General features: G+C 43.5%; 1 protein-coding gene across 2 annotated transcripts in view; it reads left to right on the forward strand.

Moving 5' to 3' along the window:
- Positions 1–1,887: 1,887 nt before the first annotated feature.
- The window catches only part of tpk1 (thiamin pyrophosphokinase 1), a 68,375-nt gene continuing 52,847 nt past the window's right edge, over positions 1,888–17,415 (forward strand). Inside the window, exons 1-2 of one of the 2 annotated variants that reach the window (XM_041861646.2) lie at positions 1,888–2,230; positions 3,227–3,306. In XM_041861646.2, the coding sequence (XP_041717580.1) occupies positions 3,261–3,306 (46 nt within the window). In that variant the 5' untranslated portion in view covers positions 1,888–2,230; positions 3,227–3,260. Of the gene's footprint in view, positions 2,231–2,996; positions 3,016–3,226; positions 3,307–17,415 lie in introns of those variants that run through there. The other variant, XM_045210495.1, reaches the window with a different exon arrangement.

A 17,415-nucleotide genomic window follows, 5' to 3' on the forward strand; every position in this document is an offset into this window, starting at 1 on the left:
ATGCGTGCGTCTGTGTTGGTTTTGGGGGGCATGGATTATGATTCACTGTTGCTGTGTGTAGCTCCTTAGACTCCAACACCATCATTAAGTTTGCCGACGACACGACAGTGGTAGGCCTGATTACCAATGACGATGATACAGCCTATAGGGAGGAGGTCAGAAACCTGGCAGTGTGGTGCAAGGACAACAACCTCTCCCTCAACGTCAGCAAGACAAAGGAACTGATCGTGGACTGCAGGAAACGTAGGGCCGACCACGCCCACATTCACATCGACAGGGCTGTATTGTTGTGGGTCGAGAGCTTCAAGTTCCTCGGTGTCCACATCACTAAGGATGTATCATGGTCCACACACTCCAACACAGTCGTGAATAGGCCACGACAACACGTCTTTCCCTTCAGGAGGCTAAAAAGATTTGGCATGGGCCCTCAGATCCTCAAAAAGTTCTACAGCTGCACCATTGAGAGCATCTTGACTGGCTGCATCACTGCTTGGTATGGCAACTGCTTGGCATCCGACTGCAAGGCGCTACAGAGGGTAGTGCGTACGGCCCAGTACATCACTGGGGCCAAGCTTCCTGCCATCCAGGACCTTTATACCAGGCGGTGTCAGAGGAAGGCCCTAAACATTTTCAAAGACTCCAGCCACCCAAATCATATACTGTTTTCTCTGCTACCGCACGGCAAGCCTGGAACCAACTCATATACTGTTTTCTCTGCTACCGCAAGGCAAGCCTGGAACCAACTCATATACTGTTTTCTCTGCTACCGCACGGCAAGCCTGGAACCAACAGGACCCTGGACAGCTTCTACCTCCAAGCCATAAGACTGCTAAATAGTTAGTTAAATAGTTAACCAAATAGCTACCCGGACTCAGACCCCATGACCCCGATAATGACAAAGCAAAAACAGGTTTTTAGAAATATTTGCAAAAGCTAAACAAAAAAAAGAAATATCACATTTACATAATTATTCAGACCCTTTACTCAGTACTTTGTTGAAGCACCTTTGGCAGCGATTACAGCCTCAAGTCTTCTTGGGTATGACGCTACAAGCTTGGCACACCTGGATTTGGGGAGTTTCTCCCATCCTTCTCTGCAGATCCTCTCAAGCTCTGTCAGGTTGGATGGGGGAGCATTGCTGCACAGGTCTCTCCAGAGATGTTCGATCAAGTTGAAGTCCGGGCTCTGGCTGGGCCACTAGGAAGAGTCTTGGCGATTCCAAACTTCTTCCATTTAAGAATGATGGAGGCCACTGTGTTCTTGGGGATCTTCAATGCTGCAGAAATCTTTTGGTACCCTTCCCCAGATCTGTGCCTCGACAGAATCCTGTCTCGGAGCTCTACGGACAATTCCTTCGACGTCATGGCTTGGTTTTTGCTCTGACATGCAATGTCAAATGTGGGACCTTATATAGACAGGTGTATGCCTTTCCAGATCATGTCCAATAAATTGAATTTACCGCAGGTGGACTTCAACCAAGTTGTAGAAACATCTCAAGGATAGTCAATGGAAACAGAATGCACCTGATCTCAATTTCAAGTCTCATAGCAAAGGGTCTGAATACTTATGTAAATAAGGTATTTCTGTTTTTTATTTTGAATACATTTGCAAACATTTCAAAAAATCTGTTTTCACTTTGTCATTACGGAGTATTGTGTGTAGATTGATGAGGACAATTTTTTATTTAATCAATTTTAGAATAAGGCTGTAACATAACAAAATGTAGAAAAAGTCAAGGGGTCTGAATACTTTCCGAATGCACTGTATGTACATATCTACTTGAATTACCTTGTACCCCCTGCACATCAACTCTGTACTGACACCCCGTGTATATAGCCAAGTTATCATTACTTGTTATCATTACGTGTTTTATTTTTCTATTTTATCTCTATTTTCTTTTTTTCTACATTGTTGGTAAGTAACTTGGTTGGTATGTAAGTATTTCATTGTTAGTCTACAACTGTTGTTTACGAAGCATGTTAGAATTACAATTTGATTTGAGGCACAGATCTAGGATTCATTCTCAGTACTAGATAGATAGACCCATAACCTAAAGGTCATACCCAGCATATTTTTATTATATTGTATGTTGGTCCACCGATAGATGGCGCCATCATAGAGTCTATGGACATTTTCTACCAGAGCAGGACCGTCTTGCTGTCAGATCCGGAGCTGTTGTTGACTATATACAAATCTGACCAGGAACTCTTGCTGTTAGTTACTTGATTCAGTGAGTATTTTATGAATTTACACCCAAAAAAATAAGACATGAATGATTATTCTACCAAAGTCACATAGCTAGTCATGTTGACAGTAAAACGTGTTTTTAATGGGTTTGTGTGTCTAGGCATGTGAGAGCAGTGAGTTTAAACTCGGCATCTCAGTCATTGCCGACTCTCTATTGCAAGGTTTACCGAGGTAAAATTAGTTTTATATTGGATATTCGTTTTTTTTTCTCAATCGATAGGATGGACAAAAATCCACGGCTTTTTTTGTTTTTGAAATGTATTTAAATGTGTACTTTTCTGGGCTTTCAATCTTCAATAGCTCTTACACAACGTGTGCCATGACTATGAACATGATACTGTATATTCTGAATCAGGGAAGGATGGAGAAAAATCCACGATTTTTACATGTGTTTTTTATTGTGTTTGTTGATTCTTCGACTCCCATCAGAATTCCTTCTGTATAATGGAAACCTGTTGACACCATCTGTCTTTAACCATGTCACACGTACACCTCACAATATATTGACTGTATCTGCCTCCCTGTCACTTTCTGTTACCCTAAAAAAATCCCTCAGAACCACTCCCACCACTGTTCATGTTGCTGAGATGGAACTAACTGGTATGAAGCTGCCAATGACTAACTGGTCAAAAGGTCAGGTTGCAGAGTAGAAATTAAATTATACGCTCAGATAAGCAATCAGTGTTGGGGTCAGAGGTTGTTCAAATGTTGGGAAACCTGTTCCTTTAACTTATTCCTTAGAACGTTCCTGCTGGAGTCTGCCCCTAGGTACGATATGTTGTTAACAAGTGATTTAATTGGGAGGAATTGCCTCAATAGTGAGAGGTTATGATAATAGTTTGTTACTTGTCTTCAAAGTGTTGGGTGTCAGATACTTTAGGCCATTGACAATTATTTTGAAGGTTTGATCTTTGAAGAAAGAAAGAAATTAAGGAAGAAAGAATAGTATGGAGTGACAGTGTGTGTTTCTCTGTTCCAGTTGAGTACTTCTGCAGAAGTGAAGGAATATCTGGATGATCATGGATGAATTCACTCCTTTAGACTGTCTGCTAGCTACAGGTACTGTATTCTCTCTCCCTCTCTCTCTCTCTGACAGACACACAAGCACATACAGACCTTTCAAAAGGAGTTTTTCACTGCATAATGCAGTCTTCCAGTTTTTCCTCTTAGTTGTGGGCTATATTGGGCATCATGCATTGAAGTAGCCTATAGAAACAATTCAGTGATTATACCTGCAGAAATATTGTAGTAGATAACATAGAAAACCAACTCCTAAGACAATTCACGGTAGCCAAAGTATTGTCCCTATTACAGTAAGTGGGACTGAGTCAGTTGTTTAAACACCTCCAGCCCCTAGAGTTTTCCTGGGCTTGACTATTTTTACAGAGAGCAGAGCTCAAGGCAAAACAAGAGATTAACATGGTCTGAAATAACACTGGCTTTAATGGTCCTGCACTTATCAGAGGGCTAAAAGATATCTGCTTTATTCCCCCTGTAGTTTACACACTTTATATCCTTCCTTATCTCACTCTCTTTCTGTGTTGGTTTTGAAATTCAGGAGAGGGAGGAAAAGAGGGACGGTTAATTCATGAGCGGGGTCAATCAGGAAATTGTATGGGAGAGATGGAGGGAGATAGCTAGAAGTGTGAGACGAGGAAGGGGAGGGGGCAGGATGAGTTATTTTCTGTGTTGCTCAGAGTTACTCATACCCCAGGTAGGAAAGTAGTTATTTGTTGACAGGACTCTCCTAAATCACTGTTATCTACTGTCAATACACTGCCTAGAAGTGCGCGTGTGTGTGCGCGCGCGCCATACAAGTGAGTGCGGGCATATTTGTTCTGAAACAGGCTTTTCATTCTGCTATATGGCTCTGTCTCAGTGATGTTCAATTGCAGAAAGGACAATATCTGATTATTATTGTTATTGAAGATATAATACCATATTCCAGACATCAGAGTGTACTGGACATGTTGTTTGTGCTTGTAGAGAAAATGACAGGATGTAGGCTTGTCTCTGATTATAACAATCAGTAAAGTAGTTTCTCCAGAGCTAAATCAGATCCAGCCTGAACTGTGCGATGTAGTAGGGTGTTGTAGTTTCCAACAGGCCAATATTCTACATAGTTTACCGCATAATTTACTACAATGACCACAATCCATTGCTCATCTACTTGTCCGGTCTGTGTTTCTTTTACACCTGCTACAGAAGAGGGAAGAATGCATGATGGTGAGGTGATATAGAGAGAGCAGCTGTTGCTTCGCAAGGTATCTCTACCTGAAAATACATTATCTAAGTGACTGATAGTTGGTATTCAGCAGTCATAAAAATATGCCTTATTTATTTTGAAGAACTACGAAACAGTGATTTTGTCAGACAGCATAGGCAGCAGCTCTATAGAGATGAGATGATGACTTGGAATTAAATAATAAAGTCATTAAATAAATAAATGTAATATACACAACTGAAATATTTTATTAAAGTCAAATAATTTGAATAAATGGTTAATAAATGTTAAGCAGTAATGGGCAGTCACTACCATCATGGGACTTTTATTAATAAAAAATAATCTAAATAAAAAACCATGATTATTTTGTAATTATCTAACCGAAACCGACCTAAAAAAGCACTAATTGCTCAGCACTAGACTAGCGCTACATATTTATTACACGTAGGTATTCCATCTGGTGTATTAGGATGGTATTCTGAGTCCAGCATGCTAATTTATTAGGAGAACGTTCCATTGTATTTTAATGAACACAAATTCCTTGAGCAAAGTCATTTGGTTATATGATAATGTATGTGCAGGTGTGAGTGACAGACGGCTGTCTGCAATAACAGACACTAAATGAGAGTGGATGAAAACAGCTTGGCTCTCTTGCTGTCAACATATCCTCATTAAGAGGAGACATCAAAGTGTAGACAGTCGGACTGGATTGACAGATAACTGACAGAGCGAGAGAGACTTCCTCAACCATAGTAGCTGACTATTGTTGTACCAGCGCCCATTTAAGAGTCCTTGAAATAACTTTTCAGACTTTTTCAGTGTTTAAAAAAAACAACATACATAAAACAACTGTCCGCAGTACCAAAACTTCACAGGTCATTGAAACAATCCTCTCAACAGAAAGGACAAGTTTCCTTTGTTAAAATGATGGGAGTCCTTGAAATGACATTAGTCAATAGAGATGTTAGTGTAATAAAAATACTGTTAATAATAAATATAAACAAGAAAGATTTATGGAAATGTTAAAACATGAAATACAAAAATACGAATAAATCGCCACAACAACTTAACTACCCCCCATCCCCAATACTGCACTGTATTTAGCCTAGCCTATAGTACTTTAAGGTAGTATTATTGGACATACTTTACTGTTAATCCATTAAGCCAAAATTAATTTATAACATGAGCGATCAGGTGGTCGGGGTAGGGCTGTGGTGGAGGTTGTCTGTCGCTCCTAACGTCACTGTAGCACCGCCTCTTCTCGGGAACCGCTCTCTTCTGCATGCGTTGCTCCGCTAGCGCGATCAAGTTCTCCAACTCCTGGAAGCGCCAGAGTTGGGTGATCACCACAAATCTGTTGGGGTTTTCTGGTTCTGTCTCCACATCAGACATCATGTCTTCAGATGCCCCTTTGAAGCGCTGCCTCTCATCAGCAGTGAGCTCCTTCAATCGAATGGTCAAAGCCTGTGTGAAATCACAGGAGACAATGTTATTATGATGCAAGGTGGACAAGAAATGTCAAGTAATAACAGTATCGCACAGAAGCTGGCATTAAAAAGCACACTACAAAAACGCATTGCCGTTAAACATCATGATTATTATAATTTCTTTGTGTACTTTTTACCCCTTTTTCTCCCCAATTTCGTGATATCCAATTGGTAGTTACAGACTTGTCCCATTGCTGCAACTCCCGTACGGACTCGGGAGAGGCGATGGTCGAGAGCCATGTGTCCTCCGACACACGACCCTGCCAAGCCGCACTGCTTCTTGACACACTGCCTGCTTAACCTGGAAGCCAGCCGCACCAATGTGTCGGAGGAAACACAGTACAGCTGGTGACCGAAGTCAGCGTGTATGTGCCTGGCCGCCACAAGGAGTCGCTAGAGCGCGATGGGACAAGGACATCCCAGCCGGCCAAACCCTCCCCTAACCCGGACGACGCTGGTCCAATTGTGCGCCACCTCATGGGTCTCCCGGTCACGGCCGGTTGCGACACAGCCCGGGATCGAACCCGGAGCTGTAGTAACGCCTCTAGCACTGCGCCACTCGGGAGGCCCGAAAATACCAAAATGTTTAATATGAGGTTGAATTCTTGGAATAGAACAGGCCTGACACCATTTTTCTTCAGAACTGAGTGTTTAAAAAAATGCATCAGATTGACTAGTTCACATTCACAGACCTCTCTGACGCCTTCTCTTCTTTATGTCTTACTCTTTGGCTATGTCTGGGGTGTTTGAGCCTGTGTTTCTCTCGCTCACCCCAGTATCTGTTTGATGCTGAATCTGAAGCGATAAGGTCATAGGGGTGGGTTAGCGATGCAAGTCAACTGGTTAGAACAGCATATCATACAACTCGTCAACCTTTGATGTTGCATCTTTACTCACTACTGCCAATCTATTAAAAGTCAGTAAAGTGGGGGAAAAGTCAAATTCACCTTATGTCTTTCATGGTCCACTTCCCATTGGTAAAGCTGGCACCCAGTTACAGTGAGGGAAAAAAGGATTTGATCCCCTGCTGATTTTGTACGTTTGCCCACTGACAAAGACATGATCAGTCTATAATTTTAATGGTAGGTTTATTTGAACAGTGAGAGACAGAATAACAACAACAAAATCCAGAAAAATGCATGTCAAAAATGTTATAAATTGATTTGCATTTTAATGAGGGAAATAAGTATTTGACCGCTCTGCAAAACATGACTTAGTACTTGGTGGCAAAACCCTTGTTGGCAATCACAGAGGTCAGATGTTTCTTGTAGTTGGCCACCAGGTTTGCACACATCTCAGGAGGGATTTTGTCCCACTCCTCTTTGCAGATCTTCTCCAAGTCATTAAGGTTTCGAGGCTGACGTTTGGCAACTCAAACCTTCAGCTCCCTCCACAGATTTTCTATGGGATTAAGGTCTGGAGACTAGCTAGGCCACTCCAGGACCTTAATGTGCTTCTTCTTGAGCCACTCCTTTGTTGCCTTGGCCGTGTGTTTTGGGTCATTGTCATGCTGGAATACCCATCCATGACCCATTTTCAATGCCCTGGCTGAGGGAAGGAGGTTCTCACCCAAGATTTGATGGTACATGGCCCCGTCCATCGTCCCTTTGATGCGGTGAAGTTGTCCTGTTCCCTTAGCAGAAAAACACCCCCAAAGCATAATGTTTCCACCTCCATGTTTGACGGTGGGGATGGTGTTCTTGGGGTCATAGGCAGCATTCCTCCTCCTCCAAACACGGCGAGCTGAGTTGATGCCAAAGAGCTTGGTTTTGGTCTCATCTGACCACAACACTTTCACCCAGTTCTCCTCTGAATCATTCAGATGTTCATTGGCAAACTTCAGATGGGCCTGTATATGTGCTTTCTTGAGCAGGGGGACCTTGCGGGAGCTGCAGGATTTCAGTCCTTCACGGCGTAGTGTGTTACCAATTGTTTTCTTGGTGACTATGGTCCCAGCTGCCTTGAGATCATTGACAAGATCCTCTCGTGTAGTTCTGGGCTGATTCCTCACCGTTCTCATGATCATTGCAACTCCACGAGGTGAGATCTTGCATGGAGCCCTAGGCCGAGGTAGATTGACAGTTATTTTGTGTTTCTTCCATTTGCGAATAATCACACCAACTGTTGTCACCTTCTCACCAAGCTGCTTGGCGATGGTCTTGTAGCCCATTCCAGCCTTGTGTAGGTCTACAATATTGTCCCTGACATCCTTGGAGAGCTCTTTGGTCTCGGCCATGGTGGAGAGTTTGGAATCTGATTGATTGATTGATTGCTTCTGTGGACAGGTGTCTTTTATACAGGTAACAAGCTGAGATTAGGAGCACTCCCTTTAAGAGTGTGCTCCTAAAGCCAGAAATCTTTCTGATTGAGAGGGGGTCAAATACTTTTTCCCTCATTAAAATGCAAATCAATTTATAACATGTTTTTATAACAAAGTTTTTCTGGATTTTTTTGTTGTTATTCTGTCTCTCACTGTTCAAATAAACCTACCATTAAAATTATAGACTGATCATTTCTTTGTCAGTGGGCAAACGTACAAAATCAGCAGGGGATCAAATACTTTTTTCCCTCACTGTAGTTGACTAGGCATCTACACAAATACACTACATGACCAAAAGTATGTGGACACCTGTGAACATCTCATTCCAAAATCATGGGCATTAATATGGAGTTGGTCCCCTCCTTTGCTGCTATAACAGCCTCCACTCTTCTGGGAAGGCTTTCCACTAGATGTTGGAACATTGCTGCAGGGACTTGCTTCCATTCAGCCTAAAGAACATTAGTGAGGTCGGGCAGGCACTGATGTTGAGGGATTAGGCCTGGCTCGCATTGTGTTCCAATTAATCCCAAAGGTGTTCGACAGGGTTGAGGTCAGGGGTCTGTGCAGGCCAGTCAAGTTCTTCCAGACCAATCTCGACAAACCATTTCTGTATGGACCTCGCTTTGTGCACAGGGGCATTATCATGCTGAAACAGGAAAGGGCCTTCCCCAAACTGTTGCCACAAAGTTGGTAGCGCAGAATCGTCTAGAATGTCATTGTATGCTGTAGCGTTAAGATTTCCCTTCACTGGAACTAAGAGGCCTAGCCTTAACCATGAAAAACAGCCCCAGACCATTATTCCTCCTCCACCAAACTTTACAGTTGGCACTATGCATTGGGGCAGGTAGCGTTCTCCTGGCATCCGCCAAATGCAGATTTGTCCATCTGCCAGATGGTGAAGCGTGATTCATCACTCCAAAGAACACGTTTCCACTGCTCCAGAGTCCAATGGTGGCAAGCTTTACATCACTCCAGCCGACGCTTGGCATTGCGCATGGTGATCTTAGGCTTGTGTGCGGCTGCTCGGCCATGGAAACCCATTTCATGAAGCTCCCGACTAACAGTTATTGTGCTCACGTTGCTTCCAGAGGCAGTTTGGAACTCGGTAGTGAGTGTTGCAACCGAGGACAGACTGCGGTCCCGTTCTGTGAGCTTGTGTGGCCTACCACATCGCGGCTGAGCCATTGTTGCTCCTAGACGTTTCCACTTCACAATAACAGCACTTACAGTTGACCGGGGCAGCTCTAGCATGGCAGAAATTTGACGAACTGACTTGTTGGAAAGGTGGCATCCTATGACGGTGCCACATTGAAAGTCACTGAGCTCTTCAGTAAGGCCATTCTACTGCCAATATTTGTCTATGGAGATTGCATGGCTGTGCGCTCAATTTTATACACCTGTCAGCAACGGGTGTGGCTGAAATAGCCAAATCCACTAATTTGAAGGGGTGTACACATACTTTTGTATATATTGTGTAGGTGTTGTGGGCACTGTTCTTCCTGGAACACATGATGAGCATAACATATTTTTTATAACAAACAAATATAAAGTTGTATCCTTACCTTTCGCCCGGCTTTGTATCTGTTCTCCTCACCACCGAGAATGTAAAAATCTCTAACTGCCTTCTATGAAAACAGAGAAAGCATAATTAGTATAGTAACAGATTTGTTATAACACTTCCGCACAAAAGATTGATGAGTTAGTAATACAAATGACTCATAGGACGTTACGATGAATATGGAGTTGTTTTAAATGTATTAGACATGTTCAACTTACAGATCATTCTTTCTGGCCAGTCTTGTTCCCAGTGCAGTAGACATCCTTAGTCTTGTTGCCAGGTCAGACGACACCTGTGGTCTTGTTGCCAGGGCAGTAGACACCGGTCTTCTTGTTGCCAGAGCAGACGACACCGGTGGTCTTGTTGCCTGGGCAGTAGACACCGATGCAGTGGCTGTAGTGTTATGTTGAGAAGTCTCCCTCCAGTGGAAATGGTTGAGCTGCAGGTGAAGAAGCTGGATGTGGAGGTCCTGGGCTGGCGTGGTTACACGTGGTCTGCGGTTTTGAGGCCGGTTGGACATATTGCCAAATTCTCTTAAACAACGTTAGAGGCAGCTTATGGTAGAGAAATGAACATTCAATTATCTGGAAACAGCTCTGGTGGACATTCCTGCAGTCAGCATGCCAATTGCATGCTCCCTCAAAACTTGTGACATCTGTGGCATGGTGTTGTATGACATTTTAAAGTGGCCTTTTAGTGTCCCCAGCACAAGGGGCACCTGTGTAATGATCATGCTGTTTAATCAGCTTCTTGATATGCCACACCTGTCAGGTGGATAGATTATTTTGGCAAAGTAGAAATGCTCACTAACAAATGTGTGCACAAAATTTGAGAGAAATACGCTTTTTGTGCATATGGAAAATGTCTGTGATCTTTTATTTCAGCTCATGAAACATGGGACCAACACTTTACATGTTGCGTTTGTATTTTTGTTCAGTGTATATGCAAGTCTAATGCTTGCACTGTAGAGCGCTGATTGGTCATTTGGCCAGGTATGAATTTGCTGAGGGCCTAATCCTACCCACTCAATCTGAATTCAATGGACGCCCAGACAAATGTGTGAATATTCGCTTTTCTTTTCACTTCCACGGCTGTGTCCAGACAACTGTTTGCAGGTGGGCTACAATGCCAGGTGTGAATGTTCTAGGACCTACCCAAAAAGTGTGAATTCAATGGGAAATCCATCCACCTTTACGGCCCATTATTTTTCAAACGTAAGAACAAATAGTTTGTGTTTTTAAGTAATACAAACATCACCATGTGAAGATATTTCTAAATATGTATGCAGTGGCGGCTCCTGAAAAAATTCTCAGGGGGGGCAATTTTTCTGATGATTTAGGTGACCTACACACATTTAAAAAAAGATATGTCCAGCAACAACATGAAGACAGGGGCAGCATATAAGTCAATACTGATATACACATTACTTGCTTCAAAAAGGCCTCATGGTTGAATTGGAAATATGTGCACCTGAGCATAATTCACAACAAGCAAGCAGGAGCTTTTGATAGAGGCTACTGAAAACATTGATGCAAGTTATTGGTAATAAGAAATTTTTATAGACTTCCATATTCTGCCCTCTTGTATAGATTTGTGAAAATGAACAGTGATAGACATTTTGCCTGAAAACAGAATTTGAAAATAATTTCTAGAAAAGGTAAACACAGCTATCTGTATGGCTTTGTAAAAATGAACAACCATATTCTGGCCAATTGTATAGATTTGTAAATATGAACAACCATATTCTGGCCAATTGTATAGATTTGTAAAAATGAACATGAACAGATTTTTTTTTTTTTTACTTTTTTAAAAATGAAAAATAACTATTTTAAACAACATCAACTGTGAACTGATTTGGGCGTGTGTGTGTTAAAGAGACAGACAGGGAGGGACAAAGAGAGAGAGAGGCTACATTACTTGTACTGAAACTGTTCTAGCTTGCTGCATGATCAAATTCAGCTGATGCGCATAGCAATGCACGTAATGGGCATTCTTGAAATGCTCACGCACCTTTTGCTGCACACCAGCCTTCTCTCCCCTCATCACACTGGCTCCATCGTAAGCTTGCGCAATGAGTTTGACTTTCTCGTCGTCGGCAAAAGACCGTTCAGTCTCTCCAAAAGCACACTGGCGATTGAGACTGAGGTTGATTCCGAGATGGGAAGGAACTCAAAAAAGCGCTCCTGCACTTTGTGGTTGCTATCTATGTACCTCAGCACAAGCACCAGCTGTGTCTGTGTAGAAACGTCCGTGGTCTCGTCAGCTTGGATAGCTACGAAGTTCGCCGACTTCACCTCCTCCACAATATGTTCCCTCATGACCGCTAGCATACACTCCAGTAGCTCGTTTTGAATGGTCTTTGATGTGCCCTTGAAAACTTTAGCATTTTTAAGATGGTCATCAAACACCTCATCTAATTGTGCCACAAAGTTGACAAGTCCAAGAAAAATACCAGGGTTGGTGGAGCCCTCAGTTTCATCTTTGCCACGCAAAGCTAGCCATCTTGACAGTTGTACGTGAATTGATTGACGCTGCTACCCGCTCTTTTCTTAGTTATGTTCATGGTTACTTATGTTACGTATGACGAAAGCGCGTAAGTGCAAGCCCTCCCGGAACCCATAGAGATTGTATTGAAAGCTCTGATATTTGAAAAAAAAAAGATTTTACATGATAGTCTATGAGAGACTCCTGGGCGATTTTCAACCTGACTGAAATCGCCCCAAAAGGGGCGGGGCCATTTGAAGCACGACTTTAGCCTGATTGGACATTTAGTGGCAGATCAGACGTCTAGATTAGAACACTGATAACTACTGTTGCCGTGATATAATTGATTAGAAAAAAAATCCCTTCCTTTTCCCGTTTGGCAGTGCGTCGCCCATATCGCCCTAATGAACACACCGCCCCTGTATGTATGTATATATTATAGGTACTTACTTTTATTAGTTGTATTAGTAGTTGTAGCAGTAGTTTTTATTAGTTGTAGGCCTATTATTTTATGCTGTTTATGTAATGTTTTATTATTATTTTATTGTTATTATTATTAGACAGTAGTTGCCATATTATTATTGTTACTAAGTACAGTTGAAGTCGGAAGTTTACATACACCTTAGCCAAATACATTTCAACTCAGTTTTTCACAATTCCTGACATTTAATCCTAGTAAAAATGCCCTGTCTTAGGTCAGTTAGGATCACCACTTTCTTTTAAGAATGTGAAATGTCAGAATAATTGTAGAGAGAATGATTTATTTCAGCTTTTATTTCTTTCATCACATTCCCAGTGGGTCAGAAGTTTACATACACTCAATTAGTATTTGGTAGCATTGCCTTTAAATTGTTTAACTTGGGTCAAACGTTTCGGGTAGCCTTCCACAAGCTTCCCACAATAAATTGGGTGAATTTTGGCCCATTCCTCCTGACAGAGCTGGTGTAACTGAGTCAGGTTTGTAGGCCTCTTTGCTCGCACACGTTTTTTCAGTTCTGCCCACAAATGTTCTATAGGATTGAGGTCAGGGCTTTGTGATGGCCACTCCAATACCTTGACTTTGTTGCCCTTAAGCCATTTTGCCACAACTTTGGAAGTATGCTTGGGGTCATTGTCCATTTGGAAGACCCATTTGCGACCAAGCTTTAACTTCCTGACTGATGTCTTGAGATGTTGCTTCAATATATCCACATAATTTTCCTTCCTCATGATACCATCTATTTTGTGAAGTGCACCAGTCCCTCCTGCAGCAAAGCACCCCCACAGCATGATGCTGCCACCCCCATGCTTCACGGTTGGGATGGTATTCTTCGGCTTGCAAGCAACCCCCTTTTTCCTCCAAACATAACGATGGTCATTATGGCCAAAGTTATATATTTTTGTTTCATCAGACCAGAGGACAAGTACGATCTTTGTCCTCATGTGCAATTGCAAACCGTAGTCTGGCTTTTTTATGGTGGTTTTGGAGAAGTGGCTTCTTCCTTGCTGAGCGGCCTTTCAGGTTATGTCGATAGAGGACTTGTTTTACTGTGGATATAGATACTTTTGTACCCGTTTCCTCCAGCATCTTCACAAGGTCCTTTGCTGTTGTTCTGGGATTGATTTGCACTTTTCGCACCAATGTACGTTCATCTCTAGGAGACAGAACGTGTCTCCTTCCTGAGCTTTAAGGTAGGCCTTGAAATACATCCACAGGTACACCTCCAATTGACTGAAATGATGTCAATTAGCCTATCAGAAGCTTCTAAAGCCATGACATCATTTTCTGGAATTTTCCAAGCTGTTTATAGGTACAGTCTACTTAGTGTATGTAAACTTCTGACCCACTGGAATTGTGATACAGTGAATTATAAGTGAAATAATCTGTCTGTAAACAATTGTTGGAAAAATTACTTGTGTCATGCACAAAGTAGATGTCCTAACCGACTTGCCAAAACTATAGTTTGTTAACAAGAAATGTGTGGAGTGGTTGAAAAACGAGTTTTAATCACTACAACATAAGTGTATGTAAACTTCCGACTTCAACTGGAAGCTTTTAAAGTAGGCCGAGTTGAGTGCCTGCCTTTGAGAGGGTTTTGTGTATTTACACAATAGCATGCCTTCTAGCATATTGACTATTGACAACAAGTGCACTAGTAGCCAATAATAATGTTCAATCAAGAGAGCAGCATTCTTTACCCAAGAATGTTCACTCGTCTTCACAATTATCATATTCTGAAAGCAGACAAGGGTAGATATATGCCTGTTCTGAGCTCCAAAAATGAACTCACCTTCAGTAATCGTTGGTATTTGGTATTTGTTTTCTTGGTCATCAGACTCCAGCTTTAGAATGTGCTCTTCAACCTGACCCATCCAGTACCCAGCCTCTTCCTTCTTGATCTGTGTCAGTGTGGGCTCTGGGTACCTCTGGTTCTGTCCCACAGTGGGGCTCCACTCCTGCTCACATGGCGGCTGGTGCTGGTGTTGTGGCTCAGGGGAAACCTCTACCTCCAGCCTGCTGCTTGCAGTCCGACTCTGGAAGGAAGGAGAAAGAGTTACACGTATAACTAAATAGTTAGGCAGTAGATATTTTGGGCCAGTTTCCTGGACCTACATAAAGCCTAGCTAGCTAAGCTAGCTAACTAGCAAAATTACTGTCCTGCTTGACTGAAACAATTCTCCATAGGGGCGCCATCTGGTGGCCTACCCTGGGACTTACCTGGTACTGGGGTGTCAACGGCGGAAGTCCGCGATGAGTGCTGGGTCCAGGATATTCCTGGCAGGGACCCAACACCTCTCCTCCAGGCCATAAATCTCCCAGTCAACCAGGTACTGGAATCCCCTGCCTCGAGGTCGAACACTTTTCGTACCTCCACCACAAACGGTGGACTGTTGCTCCCACACTGCCGAAGCCCAGGCAAGGGCCCTCCCAGACCTCAGCGTTATTAAGTACGCTATCTTCGAGCGGTTCGAGGGGAACGAAGAAGGCTGCAGCTCGAAGATGAGGGAGCACTGGAAGAGAAATGCCTGTCAGGTTCCAGAATCTCCAGTGTAGCGCTCCAGAGGAGGTAAGCAAGGTTCTCGGGACACCGGGGTAGGCTGGGAAGAAGCGCCGCTGGTGGTGGGGTTTCTGAGAGTCTGGGGGGTTACAGTTGTGGCTTGCTGCTTAGTTGGGAATCCGCAGAATTGCTCCAGCAATGTATTGAACGCATGGTCATGGCGTTCTGCTAGGGTATGGAGTCCCTCCATAAGGCATTGTAGTAACCCCCTGTGTCTTCCTATGGTGGCTCCTTGGGAGGAGACAGCGTTGCGGAGCTGGTCCGAGTCTGCTGGGTCAGTCATGGCCAGTTAGTACTATCACGGCTCAGGCTAAGACCCAGATGCAGACACAGGAGGCGGATAGTACGAGTCTATTATAGTACAAGGGGCAGGCAATCGGTAGGTCAAGGCAGGCAAAGAGTTGTTATCCAAATCAGAGTCAGGCAGGTGCAGGCAGGATCAGGGTCAGGACAGGCAGAAAGGTCAGAACTGGGAAGACTAGAAAAAGCTCAAACTAGAGCACAGGAAACACGGGAACACGCTGGTAGGACTTGATGGGACAAGACAAACTGGCAACAGACAAACCGAAAACACAGGTATAAATACACAAGTTAATGGGAGACACCTGGTGGGGGTTGGAGACAATCACAAGACAGGTGAAAGAGATCAGGGTATGACAGAACAAGCTTTAATCCAGTGGAAACAGACGTAGTGTACAGTGCATTCTGAAAGTATTCAGACCCCTTGACTTTTTCCACATTTTGTTACGTTACAGCCTTATTCTAAAATGGATTAAATTGTTTTTTTCCCCCTCATCAATCTACACACAATACCCCATAATGACAAAGCAAAAACTGAAATATCACATTTACATTCAGACCCTTTACTCAGTACTTTCTTGAAGCACCTTTGGCAGCGATTACAGCCTCAAGTATTCTTGGGTATGACGCTACAAGCTTGGCACACGTGTATTTGGGGAGTTTCTCCCATTTTTCTCTGCAGATCCTCTCAAGCTCTGTCAGGTTGGATGGGGAGTGTTGCTGCACAGCTATTTTCAGGTCTGTCCAGAGATGTTCGATCGGGTTCAAGTCCGGGCTCTGGCTAGGGTACTCATGGACATTCAGAGACTTGTCCCGAAGCCACTCCTGCGTTGTCTTGGCTGTGTGCTTAGGGTCATTGTCCTGTTGGAAGGTGAACCTTCGCCCCAGTCTGAGGTCCTGAGCACTCTGAAGCAGGTTTTCATCAAGGATCTCTCTGTACTTTCCTCCGTTCATCTTTCCCTCGATCCTGACTAGTTTCCCAGTCCCTGCTGCTGACCTCACCTGAGGGAGACATGCCGTCATGAGTCGTCTATGGACAATCCGAGTTAGATCACCTTCTGTCAGGTGATTCTTCTCCTCGTTAGGGTGAGGCACAGAACTAAAATGTGAGGCCCAGAACTCGAATGTGGTTCAAGAGGGTCCTCGTGTCCGTTGTGGCCTGTTCCCTGGATAGGTAATCGTCCAGGTAAGACAGTTACACCTCCAGTAGAATGTGCCACCACAGCAAAAGGGAAAAAGGCCGGTGGGCCAGCCAAAATTCTGCAGTAACAGTGTCCATCATGCAATGTGAGAGTCCGATTGGATAGGCCCTGGCCCAGAACTCTTTCACCAGACTAAACGAAAACTGATAAAGCTTTCGTATTGCCTGTGTCTGTGAAAAGTAAGTGTACATTGCCCTAGCCGGGCACAACACACTGGGGGAAGCCCCTAGTTCACCTGCAATAGCGAGAGGGGCGTATGTGGACAACTGTAATGGACAGTTAACTTGTTTGTCAGACAGAACCCTTGGCCAGAAAGAGAGGTTAGGATGTAGGTCGACACTCCTTTCATCTGAACACATTTGGAAAAATTCAGTAAACCAGGGCGTCAACACTAGAAGAACCTGAGACATTAGAGGAGCCAGAACTATAGCGGTGGCCGTCATCAGAATTGGAGTTCGTAGCCTTCCATCACTGTCTTCACTACCGATGGGGCCTCCACTTGCCTCTCTCAGTTTGCCCTTTAGACCTGTGAGAATCTGCCAATGCCAGCGGCAA

The sequence above is a fragment of the Coregonus clupeaformis genome, chromosome 34, assembly GCF_020615455.1.
Source record: "Coregonus clupeaformis isolate EN_2021a chromosome 34, ASM2061545v1, whole genome shotgun sequence".
Classification (NCBI taxonomy): domain Eukaryota; kingdom Metazoa; phylum Chordata; class Actinopteri; order Salmoniformes; family Salmonidae; genus Coregonus; species Coregonus clupeaformis.